Source organism: Phocoena phocoena, chromosome 2 (genome assembly GCF_963924675.1).
Source record: "Phocoena phocoena chromosome 2, mPhoPho1.1, whole genome shotgun sequence".
Taxonomy (NCBI): Eukaryota; Metazoa; Chordata; class Mammalia; order Artiodactyla; family Phocoenidae; genus Phocoena; species Phocoena phocoena.
In genome coordinates, this window is record NC_089220.1 from 177,653,882 (window position 1) to 177,672,662 (window position 18,781).

At 37.6% G+C, this 18,781-nt stretch overlaps 1 protein-coding gene across 3 annotated transcripts in view; it reads right to left on the bottom strand.

The window, feature by feature from the left end:
- Positions 1-210: 210 nt before the first annotated feature.
- Positions 211-18,781, bottom strand: part of RAB18 (RAB18, member RAS oncogene family) — a 31,181-nt gene continuing 12,610 nt past the window's right edge. Inside the window, exons 3-7 of one of the 3 annotated variants that reach the window (XM_065871463.1) lie at positions 10,575-10,636; positions 6,607-6,679; positions 5,166-5,284; positions 5,026-5,092; positions 211-1,515 (exon numbers count right to left, since the gene is read on the bottom strand). In XM_065871463.1, the coding sequence (XP_065727535.1) occupies positions 1,340-1,515; positions 5,026-5,092; positions 5,166-5,284; positions 6,607-6,679; positions 10,575-10,636 (497 nt within the window). In that variant the 3' untranslated portion in view covers positions 211-1,339. The remainder of the gene's footprint in view (positions 1,516-5,025; positions 5,093-5,165; positions 5,285-6,606; positions 6,680-10,574; positions 10,637-18,781) is intronic. The other 2 variants (XM_065871464.1, XM_065871465.1) reach the window with 2 other exon arrangements.

Here is an 18,781-nt window from a genome sequence, read left to right on the forward strand (position 1 = left end):
CCCACAAAAATGTTTATCACTTGCACCTGTATACAGAGAACAAACTGCCTAGAAATTAATATTTCTTATTATTCTTACTGAGGGTATTAGAGTAACCTGCCTGAAAGGACAAATTACTTATCTGGAGGCTTAAAATAGCAGAGATCAATGTAAATTAAATATATGAGTGAAAAAATATAGTGTACAACAGCAAGAGGTTAGAAAACTGAATACTGTGGAAAAGATTTATTAGTCTGTACAAGTTGGTTTTGATAAACTATTGGCTACTTGTTACAGTAAATTACCACGATTTTCATTGCAACAGTATTTTCCCACACACGTCAAAATCTGGAAGCAATATGCCTTTCTCAAATTATAATTTAGTGTGTTTTCCCCCAACCCTCAAAACACAGAAGTAGGCTTTTGAGTATCAACTAGCCATTTATGGAAGTCATAAGATACAGATATTCACTAACATTACACAAGCTACGACTGAAGTGCTTGCACAAACACCACCAACATTTATGGAAAAAGGTGTTGTTTCTAAAAGTGGTCAAAGTACTACATGAGTTATGTAAACACACCATTCCTGTCCTTCTGAAAACAAAATGGGGGGAAACCTTATTGCCATCCTGTCAAATACCACATAAGCAAAAATGCTGCACAAAGGGTCATGAATCCCATGTACACATCACAGAATTAAAACTCCAGTTACGCAGCTGAGCTACTTGTGAACTAAATTAAAAGTAAGACCAAACTTCTTTAACATACCGATGCTATTTTAGAAGCATCATCAGAACAAACAGAGATTTAATTATAAATTGGCCTGGACTACATCCTGTAAAGAGAAATTTGCTTACTACTAGAAGAGAATCCATCAGCAAACATCCTAGAAAAGTTATGGAATCATGCTCTTTGTTATTTCTGAAGGGAAATTTGCCAGGTTTGATGATACCTGTATGTCTCTCAGTGGTCCTAGGAGTTCTACATACCAATTAATTCAGTAATTGATGAGTATTTAAATGAAAAGGACACCAGAAATAGACCTTGTATCAACATACACTAGATAAGTGGATTTTTAAAAAATCACATGATGAATGTAAATCATAAAATCAAATGTACTTATAAAGGTACACCTATTTTATGTTACATAAAAAACTGCAGATTGCAAACTATGCATGCTTACCATCATGTTTTACCTGGAAAAGTCGATAAGTGGGATTTCTCGCAAGTATTTACTGCCATGATACAAAACAAATATGTGCAAACTGCAAGGACCCTAAAATAGCAGTTGAAGAGTTTATATACAGAAAGATGACGTTATCCGATCAAATATGCAAGAGATGGAGCTCCCCAGAGTTCATAACACAGAGCAGTAACCACCACAGGGCCCTCCCCCTTGCCCTTCTTCCCTGTGTGTCAGTTTGACTCCTTTATTCTGGTTCTCACTTTCCCACAGTCCAGGCGTCTGAATGATCTTTTCAACAAGTTCCTCAAAAGCACACTGTACGCCATCACAGGTTTTTGCACTTGCCTCTGAAATTCAAGGAAAAATGTCAGAGTATATTCTCTTCTGATCATATTTCTACGTTTTTCTGGAAAACTATTACAGCAGAAATATCAGCTGATGATATATAAAAAGCCAAATCTCTCCCCACAGCTTTAAGATTAGCGAATTTCCTGCAACTCTCGAAGTTGAGCTATTTAAGTTCTATCTATAAGACTAGCGGTATATAAGCCCAAGATTTTGTGATAGAGTTGTAAATTTTAAAGCCCTACTCAAATACTACGCCAAAGTTCTTTCCTTAATTTTTTTAGTTCTTAAAATTAGCCCCTGAAGCAGGTATCATTCCCATTTTAGAATAAGGAAATCTAGGCTCTAAGTTAAACAATCTGGTTGCTCTGTGCCTGGGACCCAGCAGCGATAGGTGGTTGGATAAATGACATACAACCATGAACACTAGTCCCATTTTAAATTTATGCTCATGAGACGCATGTGGACACTTAGCCCTGCTCCCCAATCCTGTATTTCCCCAGTGACTACCTTTTTTTCCAGTCTGAGATGACTATTTATTCCGTCATCTTAAAGCTCCTCTACCTCAGCTGATGATCTAGCTCTATATCGAGAAAACCCGAAACAACCTGGCAAGAACTACTGATCATCCCACTGACAGGGTTCCCAGCCCACCCACATCTGTATCCTTAGGCTTTGCCTTCACTCCTGTTACAACAGGTGAACCATCCCGGCTGCCGTCTGAGGCCCCCCTTTGTCTAGTTCCCGGGATCCCATCCCTTCTCATTCACTGAAAAATCATGTGCCCTCTCTACTGGATTATACCAGTCAGCTTTCAAAGCCCACCAAAATTATTGTCCGTCTCATTAAACACCCACCCGCCCAACCAAACAACCTGCCCTCCAGCCCACACCTCCTCCAGTAGCCACCTAGTTTCTCTACTCTCTCAAAACTGTCACAAAGAGTTGTCCATATAGGTTGTTTCCACTTTATCTCAAAATTTTCTTCAAACTACTCTGATTAGACTTTTGTTCCCACCACTCCATGGAAACTATTCTTTTCAAGACTACCAAAGCCTGTGCCTTGTCAAATCCAACGTCCTTTTCTCATTTGACCCCTTGCAGCATTTGATGTGGCCGACCGCCTTCTTCCTTTAAACACTTGGTTCACGTGGCCTGCAGGACACTGAACACTCCCGGCACCTCCTCTCTCACTGGCGTATCTTTCACAGCCTTACTTGCTGGCACTCCTCTCTCACTGGCGTATCTTTCGCAGCCTTACTTGCTGGCACTCCTCTCTCACTGGCGTATCTTTCGCAGCCTTACTTGCTGGCACCTCCTCTCTCACTGGCGTATCTTTCACAGCCTTACTTGCTGGCACTCCTCTCTCACTGGCGTATCTTTTGCAGCCTTACTTGCTGGCACCTCCTCTCTCACTGGCGTATCTTTCGCAGCCTTAACTTGCTGGCACCTCCTCTCTCACTGGTGTATCTTTCGCAGCCTTACTTGCTGGCACCTCCTCTCTCAGTGGGATATCTTTCGCAGCCTTACTTGCTGGCACCTCCTTTCTCACTGGCGTATCTTTCGCAGCCTTACTTGCTGGCACCTCCTCTTTCTGCTGACTTCGGATTGCTGGAGTGCCCCAGCGTTCAATCATCAGCCCTTTTCTATCCAGTTTTTCCTGTAGTGATTGCTCCAGTCCCATGACTTTAAACGCCACCTAAATGCCAGTGACTACGATGTCCACTGGCTGTCTGAAAGACAGGTCTTACATTCTAAGCGGAACTCTTGGTTCCCTATTCCTCTGCCTATACCTGTTCTCATCTCAGACTTCCACATCTCAGTTATGGCACCACCATTCACCCAGCTGCTCATGCCAGAGACCCGAACTTATTCTGACTGCTCTCTTCCTTTATCCTCCACACCCAACCTATGTGCCGTCAGCTCTACCCTCAAAGCGTCTCCTGGATCTGCCAACTTCCCACCAGCCATGACTGCCACCGCAGTCAGCGCCACCAGCACCCCTCATCTAGGCCCCTGCAAGAGAATTAGCGGCCTCTTGGTTCTGCTTCTCACGGGCCATTTGCTACACAAATGAGTCTCTTTAAAAGAATATCAAATCACAGCACTACTCCCTTGCTTTCCACCTTGCTTAGAATAAAATTCATTTCTTTACCATATCCTAGGAGGTCCAACATGACCTTTTAAGATCTCTTGTCCCATCATCACCACCCTTTCCTCCAGCACACGCTCTGCTCCAGCGCACAAGCTTCCTTCCTGTTGCTCAGACACAGCTGGTTCCTCCCTCAGGAAATACTCGTTATTCTCTCAGCCTGAGACACTCTCTGTCTTGATCTTCATACCACTAATTCTTGCTCAAATGGCACTCTCTCAAAGAACTTTTCCGTACTACCTCCCACCCTGGTCATTCCCTCTCCCCTTACTATGTTTTATTTCCTGCATAGCACTACTTATATGAGTCTGTTTCCCAGCCTGGAATGTAAACTCCCTGAGGACAGGAAGTTGGACCATTTTGTTCACTGTTGTATCCTCAGTGTTCAATAAATATTAATTGAACAAACTAACATATAGAAATGAAAGACACCTAGCAAGTAAGCAGTAGAGATACTACTCAATCCCTGTCTAAAATTCCCTACACCTTCCACTTACACCACCCCACTTCTCTTTATATGTGATGTTCTCCCATTTCCATTTCCTGATTCCTACTGGGTTCTAATACAGTGGAATAGCTAAAACAGTAATTCCTAAGGCTGGCTTCACGTCAGAATTAACTAGGGTGTTTCTTATAAACTGCCTTCGAGGCTCTGTTTCAGACCCGTGATAAGTAAGGCCCAGAGAGTGTAACTTTTAAAAGCTCCCACTGGTAGAGCCAGTCCACTATGCCAGACAAGGGGCCAACAAACATCTTCTGTAAGTGGCTAGAGAGTAAATATTTTAGGCTTTGACGCCATACTGCCTCCACTGTAATGACAACTCTGCCATGAAGCACAAAGGCAGCCACAGACTGCAACGCAGATGAGCGGGCATGGTGTGTTCCCATACAAACAGTGGGGCCACATCTGGCCCGTGCTGTATTTGCCAACACTTGCTCTACCGTGCTTCTCACATATTAACGTGCATACAGATCACATGAACATCTTTCTCAAATGCAGATTCTAATTCAGAAAAACTGGGCTAGGGTCTGAAATGAAGCATTTCTAACAAGCTCTCAGGTGGTGCCACTGCTGCCAGCACATGAACCAGCAGGTGCGACTGCAGGGCTGGGTTCCTGGCTTTCCTGAAGGAGAGGAATGGTGTGACTGTGTTCTGTAAGGCTTCACATGATGTGAGATCCTATTCTTTTTCACAGAAAGAAAAATAAGGAACCTGGTTCTACAGTTGGTTAGTTTTATAGCACAAGACAACCATGAGCTATATACACACATTTTATGGTTCATAAAGAGAACAATGTAACAGAAACTCCATTTAAAAACTCTTCATTAATAATGAAAAGATAAAGATTCACACACCTACCTATAAATAACATGGAATGCTTCCGTGCAAACTTCAGGCCTTCATTTCTGTCAACTTCACGATTTTCCTAAAAGATAAATCAAAGATTAAGAAAAGCTACCAAAATATAGAGCCAAACTGCCAAGTGTCTGACTTCTCACCTTATCAATTTTATTTCCAACTAGCATGTTTACTATGTCATTTCTCGTGCAGTACGTTTCCAACTCATTTAACCAATTATCCAGTTTAACAAAGGTGTCTCTTCTTGTAACATCATAAACTGAAATAAAAAGAATCAGTTATTAAATATATATCAAAAGTAAGAAACAATGGCATTACGTTTCTGATATGTACTAGGAACTGACATTACTATACAGACAAGTCTGTTTTTTAAGCCTTCAATGCTTAAAAATCAGTGCCTAGTGATCCAGATGGAAGAAACAAGTGTATTTTTTAAAAAAAATATGCATTTACATACATACTTCAACTTTATTTACATATGTTGTGAGAGAAATGAAATTATATCCTATGTGATAACTGAAAATTAAGCAAAACAACAGCTGTGTCTCCATTTATAACAATAAAAAAAGTTTGTCTGAAAACCAAAAGGTGTTTAGATTCAAATCTGTGGCAAAATACCAAAAAATTTTACATAAATTTCAGCATCTATGACCCTGTTATTTTATTTCTCACAAGGACCAGAATTTGAAAATTTGAAAAAATATGTAAAGTTAGTGGGTGGAATCCTGATCGTCTTCCTCTGTTTTCACTTTCATCTCCCATCACTCTGCATTTTACTAAATAAAGAGCTTATTAATTTAAAGTGTTTTCTAAACTTAGGAGATGCTGAACCAAAACTATGAGAGTCACTGTCAAATTAACAGAAATGAAACCAAAGCCTCACAAGTCATGATATATAAGAAGAGATTTCTCCCTACAATTGATCAATATTCATTTTAAACAGTTTCTCAGGAATATTAAGAACAAGCACTTTTCAATAAATTACATTGAAAATCCACACTTGGCTTTTAAGTTCTGTGCGATTATAAATCAATAGTACTAAGTGCTCTGTGCTATTTTTCAAAACTAAGAAAACAGATTCCGCTAAGCAACCAACACTCTCCTTCTTTTATAATCTGGCAGTAAATATTTGTAAGCTGCTGACTGAAGATTGGTTTCTGGTAATACTCTAAGACAGACCAATGACAGGAGGACTGGTCCTCAATTATGTCCTCAGCAACACGCGCTTTTAAACCAGATAAATTATAGGGGTGTTTTATTTTAGGTAAGCGATTTTTAGGTTGTACTTTTAAAAATGTTTTCTGTGTATCTTCTTTCAGGAAAATGCATAAATCCAAACCACTCCTTAGTACATGTGTCTGATCTTTATTTTTTAATTGCTAGACAAAGGGCTGAAACAAAATTTTAGAAGTTTAAATATTCATTAATATTACATGAAGTTAATGTAACTTCAAGTCACATAAAAGTAGCCCTAAAGAAAAATGAAACAAAAACTTATTGACCTTCACAAACAAGGAAAATTAGAAATTCCCCAGTAATAAAACAATATTTTTTAAACGGTATATTAAAGTAAAACCTTACCTAATATAACACCCTGTGCACCTCTATAATAGCTGGGAGTTAATGTTCTGAACCTTTCTTGACCAGCAGTATCCTAAAAGTGGCAATCAATTATTATTAAACAAAACAAAGTATAAATAAAAACCTTCAACATACTAATTTAAGAGCAGCAAGTTGAACAGCATTATTAAAATATCAAGCTCATTTAAAACTTAAAATTTAAATAAGACATTTTTTTTTACTGACAAGTGTAACATAAAAACTAACAAATACTGCCTCATCTCTAGAAAAAATGTAACAAAGTATAGGTTTTCTACAATTTTGAATTTAAGATTTTTATCACACATGAAACCCATTTCATTGAAAGCCACTGCTCTCAACTCCGGTGGCACAATAAAATTTCCTGGGAGATGAAAAATACAGACGCCTAGCTTGAACCCATGAAGATTCTGACTTAACTAGGGTATGACAGAAGTTTTAATACTCTTCCCACCAGGTGATTCTGACATAGAATCAAGGTTGAGAACCAATGATTTAAAGAGAATTACAGGGGTGTTTTATTTTAAGTAGGCAATTTTTAGGTTGTACTTTTAAAAATGTTTTCTATGTATCTTCTTTCAGGAAAATGCATTCAAACCAAACCACTCCTTATTACATTTCTGACTCATACTAGGGGTAATGAATATAAGACGTACACAAGCTAGGAAATGTAAATTTCACAAGGAAGGGACCACATCTGCTCAATCACCAGGTTAACTCCAGAGCCCAGAGAAATTCCTGCCATAGAATAGTTGCTCAACTTTTGTTGAAAAAAAAAAAAGGAGTAAACTAATTAGCAAGTCTCTTCTTCTGGGCCTGGTTCCTTCTGTCTTCTTTCTACCATCCTCGGACTGTGGCTCAAGTCTACCTAAGATTAAGCAAAGCAACAGTTGGAAAACTGCTGCCTCAGCCCACCACCTGTTTCATTATATGTTTTTATTAAATAAAGTTTTCCTGGAACACAGCCAGGCCCATTCACTTATGTACTGCTGTACGGCCCACCTTGGGGTTGAACTAAATATCTTCCAGTCTTTTAAGAAAAAGTTTGCAGTCTGCTAATGTAAAATAACCTGAAGAAAAGGAAAGACGTACATCAAATGCCAACAACCGCCAGTCGCATGGCTGTAAGTGTGAGTTCAGCTACGGGGCAAGCAGAAGCTCAGATGGGTCAGAATTTATAACAACTATATAATTTGTATGTTTAAATAGTCAGAAGTTAGATCTTTGCTTGCCTTCAAAACAGGCATTTGCAGTATGTAACAACATCTTTGTAAGATAAAGGAAGCAGAGCTTATCATATGTGGTTTTATTTTCTGATGGGAGAAGAGAGGATTATTAAAGACAGAAACGGACAAAGCTGGAAAGGATCTAGAAAGGCTAAATGACAGAATGTGGGGAGTAGAAGTGAGGGAAGGATGTAGAGAAGAACCACCTCAGAGGTGGGTGCCAAGTAGGTCATGATGTGTGTGCCGCACTTTCGGGGGCACAGGAGGCAGGGCTGGGCCTGACTCTATTCTATTTGAATAATCCTAGAAGGAGCATCCAAGTGGGAGAGGAGCTGATTTTATTTACATGAAGTAGATTCATATATTTCTAATCCTGAGTGAGAAGGCCTTCCTAAATATGACATGACACCCAGATGCATGAAGAAAATAACTGATTTAATCATGTAAATACTGAACCCCTCCGCCTCCCCAACACCATGCTCTCTCCCTGCCCCCCCCACACTCATCCTCAACAAGATTTGAAAGTAAATGACAAACTAGGGGGAAAAATCTGCAGCATGACAGAGTTAGTATTACACACACACACAAGAACATTAATGTATACTCCTCTTAAATAAGATTTTAAAGACAGAGTAGAAAAAATGTGGCATATGACAAAAGCTAGTATTTTTATTATGTAAAGACTTTAATCATGAAAAAGATGAACACTAATATAAAAAGGGCAAAGCATATAAGAAAATTCATTAAAATATAATCAATAAATATGCAAGAAAAAAGCTCACTAATCAAAAGAAATGCAAATATAAGTGAAAAATTATTACTCAGAAAGGCAAAAATGAGAAAGATTAACAATATATAGTACAGAAGACCTTTTTCCTATACCCCAATGTTAAGTCTTCATATTCTTTCAGACAGTAATTCAGCTTCTAAGTATACACTGTAAAGTAACTGGACAAGTACACACAGATGTAAAAATTAGTATGCTCATCACAGCACTTCTGATCTTTGTGAAAAACTATTAACTGTGTAAATATCTTAAGATGGTCATTTAAACTGATGTACTTCTATATTTATTGACACAGAACAATGTACATAGTGTGTTGGGGGGAGGGTGACAAGCAGGTGAATCCTTTCTTTCAGAAAGTTGCATATACAACACGTGTAAGGATGTGCACGTGTCTGACATATTTTATAGGATGTTCACTAAAATGCAGACATCGGTTAAAGATGAACTTTCTTCTCTATTAATTTCATGCTATTTTGATTATACTTTTTAGAATGAAACTATATTATCCTTGCAGTCAGGAGAAGCCTCTCTTATTTAAAAAATATTTATAAGCCTATGATAAAGATGTCACTTCAGTAATAGCTGCCAACCTTTTTATTGAGCAGGAACTAGAAAGTAAATTAAAAACAAACAAACAAAAAACCTCTTGTATGAAAGTAAGATCTCACAGCAACCATCAAGCCTCAGATCCTATTCTAAATTGTATATGTCACAGCAGGAGCAAGGGCAGAAGAGGTAATAAATCAAACAAGAAAAACATGGAAAATCAGGCTCCGCTTCAGTTTGCAAAGAAGGGAGCATTCTTAAACTTCAATATATATTTTACTATGGTCTAGTCCAACATTTTCCAAATTGTTTCTTGTTAGACATTACTGTACTGATTGATATTAAACATATTTTGGGGAAGGGACAAACAGGCTACCAATCATGTAAAGCATTGTATCTTAGAAAAAAACTGACAAAAAAACATAAGACACACAGTCATTTGGAATAAAGTGTGTGTTAGAAATAGTGTGCCATTGAGAATGCCATTAACATGAATGAGATCATACAATGCATGAACACTTGCTGTTTCAATCTGTAATTGACACCCACCCAGCCAGCATTTACTACTTAGCCACTGAAGTATGACTCAATTTGATGACTGCAGACCAGTCCTAATATTATTATGTTATAAAAATATACTTAGATATTTAACTATAGTATATGTGGGAATTAGCTTATGAGTATATTTTTATAAATTTTATATGTCATATATTTAATATATAAGCAATCATACTTAGATGGAGAGACAGAGATAGGAAGGAAGGAAGGAGAGGCGGAAAGAGGAGCAGACGGACGCAGACTGAGTAACCTGGACGTTCCGGCGGCTAGTGCTGCCTTATTCAGCACTACCAGGAAGAGGTCTAGTTAGCAGAGAATGCGGATCAGAACAGCTGGGTTACCAGGCAAATGAAAAGACGCTAGTAAGTAAACACTCAGCATCAGTATTAAAAATCCAAAGTTGGCAAGCTCAAATTTTATAGATATTTACACTAACAAACATGAAAAATCATTTTTTCTATCACTTCATTCCCTTCTCCACAACAACTGTCTTTAGCATTAGTTCAGAGTAGGTTGTCTTTTTAAAACTTTAAAGAAACACATTCAGTAACAATGATTCTCTCTGGCAGACGATGATTTTTTTAATACTCTGTTTTCAAATATTCTGAAGGGATTATATATTTTAAAAATCTGAGTAAGTAAAACAAGTCTCTGCCTGATTACAGAATTATAAGATACAACTATTTATGGCTATCCTTTAATCAACATCAAATCTCCCAAGTTATTAAACACACATTGCTCATTCACCTCTAGAACACTACACACATCAATTTCTGCTTCTTCAGAAAGTACAAGTTTAATATTTACACAGAATACATTTTAAAAATTCTTACCCATATTGCAAGTTTAGCCTTATTTCCATCCACTGAAATTGTTTTCACCTTAAAGTCAACACCTTGGAAAAATGAAAATTTTGATAAGAATTCCAGTAAAACATACATTTTAAATCAATTACCAAGAAAATGAAGAAACAGAAAAGCCACTTTATTAAATGCCCAAATTCACATCCGAATTCTTAGAGTTATGGATGTGAAGATAGAAGAAAAAGTGTCACTAAAGTTTAGCAGCTTAGAATTTAATCGAGAAAAATGAAAACCAAATGCTTGTAAAATTTATTCACCTACCTGTACATCTTGAAAAAGCAAACGTTTTATTGAAAAAAATGAAAGTGTAAGGTGTAAGGTGGTGATCGACCCGGCACATTAAAAGCCAAGAGCTAGAGTTCACTGTGCTGATGTAGAGAAGATCTCTGACTGACTGTGGGTTGGGGCACTCTCCCAGGGCCCCCTAAGCTATTATTAGGAGCGTTGTCCACAGCTCGCCAACACCCTAAGTCAGATTCTGGCTGTGGGCAGCTTGCAAGACTGGTAAAATTATAAAAGGGCCCCTCTTTTCTCACCTTAAGAATTCTTTGTTTTTGTTTTTATCCTAAAAAACAGTATTCATTTTATATAACCTTATCAATAATCACTTGCTACTGCACAATTGCAAAAAGAGAATTTACACACAAAAACGTTTATGCCCAATCCTTTAAGAATCGTCATAAGTTAAAGAAGAGTGCTCGAAGAGCAGTGAAATCTGTATGTACTGATTTATATGAAGAGAAGACAAGTTCCGTAAGAAGTCACATTGGGCTCTACTACAGCAGCCCCCAAAACCTCTCCCTGCCCTGGAAAAGGACTTGACACATGCCATCTGGCTTAAATGAACAGTAACTGCCCACATGTCTGAAAAGAGTATCAGAAATAATGTGCAGTCTATCCCACTGGCCAGAGGGAAAATATTAACTCAAGACACTTGGAAAGAAACTTTCAAAAGATTTTAGCTTATCACAATTAATTCAAAACAGCCACAACTAAGATGATATATGTAAATGCTCAAATACTAAATGCTTCCTAGAACACCTGTCACCAATATGGAAATATATTAGTAATTCTTGGATGATTTCTGATAATCCATTACACACACAAATTAGGTAATAAAAACGCATTTCAAAACATGCATTACACCAGGTCTTTCTGCATGCCAAAGATTAAAAAAAAACAGTTTGGTGTCTTGGGCTATGGTGATAAAGAAGTTGATGAAGTCATTCCTAGAATGTCAGGCAACCACGAGTTAAAGGACAGTGCCAATTGCACAGTCCAAGGAAAACCTAAGTGTAGTTTCTTTGAGGCAAAACAAACAAAAAATTCTATACATTAAGTAATCTTGTATTCACCAGGTCTAGATAAAGAAATCTGCCACACCATTTTTATAAAAAATATGAAATGATTTACATTTTACTCATATAGCTTAAAAAAAAGACACCCAAACTTGAGAAAATGTAGATGAAGAAATGGTTCTGACTTGGTAGAGGTACTAAATGAAGGCCACTGGTAGACATCGCAGAGAGACGGCCTGTCACACATGCTCCACAGTTAAATTCTCAAGGTTCTTCAGAGAAGATAGAAAGAACTTTTCTATTCTTAAACACCTAAGACAAATCTGCTCAAGGGCAGACTGCTACCAGCTAGTCTACCCAGGAAAAGAAACTCAATGTTCCCGGAATGTTTGTGTTCTCCTTCCCTCCCCCAATATCCTCTTTCTCTTTTATAATTTCCTGCATATATTTCTTGGCAGTCTAATGACTTTCTCTGTCATACGTATAATTTGCATATCAATAACTGTCTCCAAGTTACTCTTCTGACATGTTAGATTTGAAAGCTACAGATAACACCCTCAGGAAACACTGCTCCTGGAGTCCTACCATCAAAGTCAAGAGACAGGCAACCTGAAAGGGTACCTCTCCTGGACACAGGACCTTCAGTTCTCATTCATCCTCCCTTGGTTCCTCTGGTGGATCTTGTGTGCAGACATTGATCTCTTTAGCTCTTAGATGCTCAAACTGCTTCTTCACCAAGTCTGGGTCTTCTGTTTTGCAAGTGGCTGTTAATTTGCCTTATTGGTGGCAGCAGTGGGAATATTTCTGATAAATTTTATTTTGCCAACTTCTCACTACATTTGATTAAACTATCTTTTCAACCTCCTCATGTGGATGAAAAACAAGGAGCTCATAATAGAAGCAGACTGTTTAGGAACAAACACTCCTGTGTTTCTCCTCTACAACATTGAACACTTCTGTGACCCAATACGTAGGGTTTTTCCCACAACTACCAATTCTTTGACTTTCCAGGGACACTAGCTGGGTGTCCCACAATTCAATTCAGTTCTGACATGATCTACCTGAAGTTAAGAGATAGATCCCACAGGGTAAGGGCGAAGTCCCACAAGACTGCCACACCCCCATTTCAGAGTCCAGTCTCAAGTCCACGTTGTTACCTGTGCTTCTGACCAACTGGCTATAAATCAGACGTTCCCATAATCCCTCCTCAATAAGATTAATCTGATATAGTAGCTCAAAGAACTCAAGAAAACAGTTTACTTACTTACTTACTAGATTATCATTTTATTATAAAAGGATACAACCTAGGAACAGCCAGAGGGAAGAGATCTGGGCACAGGGTAAGGTATGGGGAAGAGACACAGAATTTTCATGCCCTCTCCAAGCATGCCATCCCTCCAGTACCTCCACATGTTCACCAACACAGAGCTCTCTGAACCCTTGGGGTTTTTTTATGGAGGCTGGACTGATTAAATCATTTGCCTTTGGTGATTAAACAAAACCTCCAGCCCCTCTCCACACCCTGGAAGTGAGGGAGGTAAGATAGGGCTGAAAAGTTCCAACCCTCTAATTATTGGGTTGGCCAAAAAGTTTGTTTGGCTTTTCCATAGCATCTTACAGAAAAACCTGAACGAACTTGTGGGCCAACCCAAAAATGGTTGGTTCTCCTGGCAACCAGCCTCTATGCTTACGGGCTTTCTAGAAGTCACATCATTAACATAAACTCAGGTGTGGTTGAAAAAGGCTTGTTATGAAAATACAAAAGACCTCCTGGGAATTCCCTGGTCGTCCAGTGGTTAGGACTCGGTGCTTTCACTGCTGGGTGCCAGGTTCATTCAGTCCTGGTCAGGGAACTAAGATCCCATAAGCCACGTGGTGCAGCCAAGAAAGAAAAAAAAAAGAAAAGAAAAAAAAAAGACATCTTTAATGACTCTTATCACTCAAGGAAATCCAAGGGTTTTTGGAGTTCAGTGCTAGGAACCAAACATATATTTCTTATCATAAATAACAAAATCACAGAAGAACTGTCACTTCAACTTTTCTCTAGTTGTTCATTTGGTCTTGCATTTTTAATACAATATTCAATTCTGTTCCTCTGCAGGAATCTTTTTATAGGCACATGCCTATTTTATGAAGGTTAAGTTAGTTAAAACTAGATAATATAACCAATAAAGCCTTTGAAACAAGCAATAAGTGAGACATGAAAATTTACCAAAGGTAATATCAACTACACTGTAAAGAAATACCAATGAATGGGAAACCAGAACATATCAATGGAATCATCTGCCTTATCAAAAGAAAAACAAGCAATCAAGAGAAACTGACTCAGAACTAGCAAAGATGTTAAAACTAGCAAAAAAGGATATTAAAAACACATCACTGTATACCACATGTTCAGAAAGTTAAGCTGACATGAGAGAGATTTAAAAAACCCATACCAAACATCTAGAGATGAAAACGACAATGTCTGAGATTAAAAAAAAAAATACACAGGATGGGATTAACAGCAGATTAGACAATGCAGAAGAAAACACAAGTGAATACATAAGAAAAACCTGTAACTAACATCATACTCATTGGTGAAGAACTGAAAGCTTTTCCCTACAGATCAGAACAAGATAAGGATGCATACTCTCACCACTTCTATTCTCAGAGTACTGGAAGTCCTAGCCAGAGCAAATAGGCAAGAAAAGGAAATAAAAGGCATCCATATTGGGAAGGAAGAAGTAAAATTATCTCTGTTCACAGACAACATTTCTTATATGTAGAAAATCCTAATGATTATATTCCATACACATACAAAAATATTGTTAGAACTAATAAGTGAATTCAGCAAAGTTGCAGGATATAAAATCAACATGCAAAACTCAGTTGCATTTCTATACCCTAGTAATGAACAATCCAAAAATAAAAATTTTAAATATCATTTCATTTACAATAGCATCAAAAAGAATAAAATACTTTTAAAATAGATGACAATGATAATAATAATAATAGTATTCAGGACTAAATTTAACCAAGGAGCTTTAATATTTATACACTGAAAACTACAAAACACTGCTGAAAGAAATTAAAGAAGACACAAATAAGTGGAAAGACATGCTGTGTTCATGAGTTGGAAGGCTTAATATTGTGAAGATGACAATACTACCCAAAGCTATCTACAGATCCAACACAATCCAATAAAAATTCTAATAGCTTTTTTTGCAGAATGGAAAAGCTGACACTCAAATTCGTATAGAATTACAAGAGGCACTAAATAACAAAACAATATTGAAAAAAAAGAATAGTTGGAGGACTCAAACTTCAAAACTTACTACAAAACTACAATAATTAAAACAATGGTACTAGCATTAAGTACAGACATTGAAACCAATGTAATAAATAGAGAACCCAGAAATAAACCCTCACATATATAGCCAACTGATTTTCAACAAGGAAGCCAAGACCATTCAATAGGAAAAGGCCAGTCCTTTCAACAAATGATGCTCAGAAAACTAGATATCCAGATGCAAAAGAATGAAGTTGGACCCTAACCTTACACCATATACAAAAGTTAGCCCAAAATGGATCAAAGATGTAAATGTAAAAACTAAATCTTTAAAACTCTTAGAAGGATAGGAAAACCAGACAAAGACACTATAATTAAAGAAAACTACAGACTACTATCCCTCATGAATATAGATGAAAATCGTAAACAAAATTTTACCATAAGTCATCCAAATAGGTGAAAAGAACAGTACAGCACAACCAAGTGACGTTATTTCAGAAATGAAAGGTTGATAATAACACAGGGAGAAAAAAAATCAATGTGGATTTTACTATTTTAAACCGAAAAAGAAACTTCACATGAACATCTCAACAAATGTGGAAAAGGAATTTAACAAAATCCAACATGCATTCCTAATGAAACCTCTCAGCAAACCAGAAATAGAAGGAAACTTCCTCAACCTGATAAACAGCATCTATGAAAAGATACAACTAACAGCACACTCAGTGGTACAGACTGAATGTTTTCCCCTTAATATCAGGAACAAAAGAAGGATATCAGCTCTCATCACAACACTGCACTGGAGATCTTCAGCCAAAGCAATAAAACAAGAAATAAAAGGCATCCAGATTGGAAAGGAAGAATGTAGAAACCCAATGGAATCCATGGGATTAAAAAAGCACCTAGAACAAATAAGCAAGTTTAGCAAGGTTGGAGGACACTAAATAAACATTTAAAAAATCAACATTATTTCTATGTAATAGTAATGAAAAGAAACAATATTTTTTAAAAATTTACTACCATTGTACATAAAAACCTATAAAATACTTAGGGCTAAATCTCACAAAAGATGTGACAGGTATGTATGTAACCACTCTGAGGCATTTTACCTGCACCTAAAGGTCTCAGGTGTTTTTGCTGCAGCACCTACAGCACTGTGACCTCAGGAGACCCCAGAAGCCAGGAAATAGGGTCAGGCCTGGGCCTCTGGGGTGGGAGCACTGAGTCCAGGATGCTGGACCACCAGAGAATTCCTGTGCACAGGGAATATTAATTGGTGTGTTCTCTCTTGGAGATGTCCAGCTCGACCCCAAGACCCAGCTCCACCCAACTGCCTACAGGCTCCCGTGCTGGAACACCTCAGACCAAACAACTGGAAAGACAGGAATACAGCCCCACCCATCAGCAGACGGCCGTCTAAAGTCATACTGAGCCCACAGCCACCTCTAAACACACCCTCTTGACACGGCCCTGCCCACCAGAGGGACAAAACCCAGCTCCACCCACCAGTGGACAGGCACCAGTCCCTCCCACCAGGAAGCCTGCACAAACCCCATGACCAGCCTCACCCATCAGGGGCAGACACCAAAAGCAAGCAGAGCTACGATCCTGAAGCTTGCAGAATGGAGACCACAAACACAGAAAGTCAGACAAAATGAGGTGGCAGAGAAATATGTTTCAAAGGAACAATATAAAAACCTGAAGGACTATTAAATGAAGTGGAGATAGGCAATCTACCTGAAGAAGAATTTAGAGTAACAATAATAAAGATGATCCAAGATCACAGAAAAAGAATGGAGGCACAGACCAAGAAGATATAAGAAATGTTTAACAAAGAGCTAGAAGATTTAAAGAACAAACAGAGATGAACCATACAATAACTGAAATGAAAAATACATTAGAAGGAATCCATAGCAGAAAAAATGAGGCAGAAGAACAACAAGAGAACTGGAAGATAAAGCAGTGGAAATCACTGCTGTGGAACATAAAAAAGAAAAAAGAAAGAAAAGAAATGAGGACAGTCTTAGAGACCTCTGGGACAACATTAAACCCACCGACATTTGCATTATAGGGGTCCCAGAAGGAGAAGAGAGAGAAAGGGCCTGAGAAAATAATTGAAGAGATTATAGCTGAAAATTTCCCTAACATGAGAAAGGAAACACTCAAGTCCAGGAAGCAAAGAGAGTCCCATACAAGATAAACCCAAGGAGGAACTTGCTGAGACACATATTAATCAAACTAACAAAAATTAAACAGAAAGAAAAAATACTAAAGGCAACAAGGGAAAAGCGTGAATTAATATACAAAAGAATCCCCATAAGGTTATCAGCTGATTTTTCAGCAGAAACTCTGCAGGCCAGAAGGGAGTGGCATGATATACTTAAAGTGATGAAAGGGAAAAAACCTACAACCAAGAATACTCTACTGAGCAAGGCTCTTGTTCAGATTTGATGGAGAAATCAAAAGCTTTACAGACAAGCAAAGGGTCAGAGAATTCAGCACCACAAAACCAGCTTTACAAAAAATTCTAAAGGAACTTCTCTAGGCAGAAAAGAAAAGGCCACAGCTAGAAACAAGAAAATTATGAATGGGAAAGCTCACCAGTATGGAGGTTCCTTAAAAAACTAAAAATAGAAATACCACATGATCCAGCAGTGCCACTCCTGGGCATATATCTGGAGAAAACCATAATTTGAAAAGATACATGCACCCCAAGGTTCACTTCAGCACTATTTACAATAGCCAAGACATGGAAGCAACCTAAATGTCCATCAACAGCGGAACAGATAAAGAAGATGTAGTAGATATATACAATGGAATATTACTTGGCCATAAAAAAGAACGAAATAATGCCATCTGCAGCAACATGGATGGACCTAGAGATTATCATACTAAGTGAAGTAAGTCAGACAGAGAAAGACGAATATCATATCACTCATATATGTGAAATCTCATTTTTAAAAAATGATACAAATGAATTTATTTACAAAACAGAAACAGACTTACAGATTTCAAAAACAAACTTATGGTTACCAATGGGGAAACATAGAGTGGGGAAGGATGAATTAGGAGCTTGGAGTTAACATATACACACTACTATATATAAAATAGATAACCAACAAGGACCAACTGTATAGCACAGGGAACTCTACTCAATATTCTGTAATAACCTACATGGGAAAAGAATTTGAAAAAGAATGAATGTAAGTATATGTATAACTGAATCATTATGCTATATACCTGAAACTAACACAACTTTGTAAATCAAATATACTCCAATAGAATTTTTTTTAAAAAAGAACATTATAAGTGAAAAATTTTTAAAAATGAGCCATACACGTAGTGTGAAATACAAAACTATAAAACTTCTAGAGGAAAATCATTGCAATCATCTGTTGAGCACAAAATATAACACTGAAATCATCATCCATAAAAGAAAAAAATTGGTAAGTTGGATTTCATCACAATAAACAACTTCTGCTTTTAGAAATAACCTGTTTAGAGAATGACAAGAGGAGCCACAGACTAAGAAAAACACATTTACAAAGCATATTTCATCTAATAATGGACTTATATGCAGAATATATAAAGAACTCAAAGCTCAACCA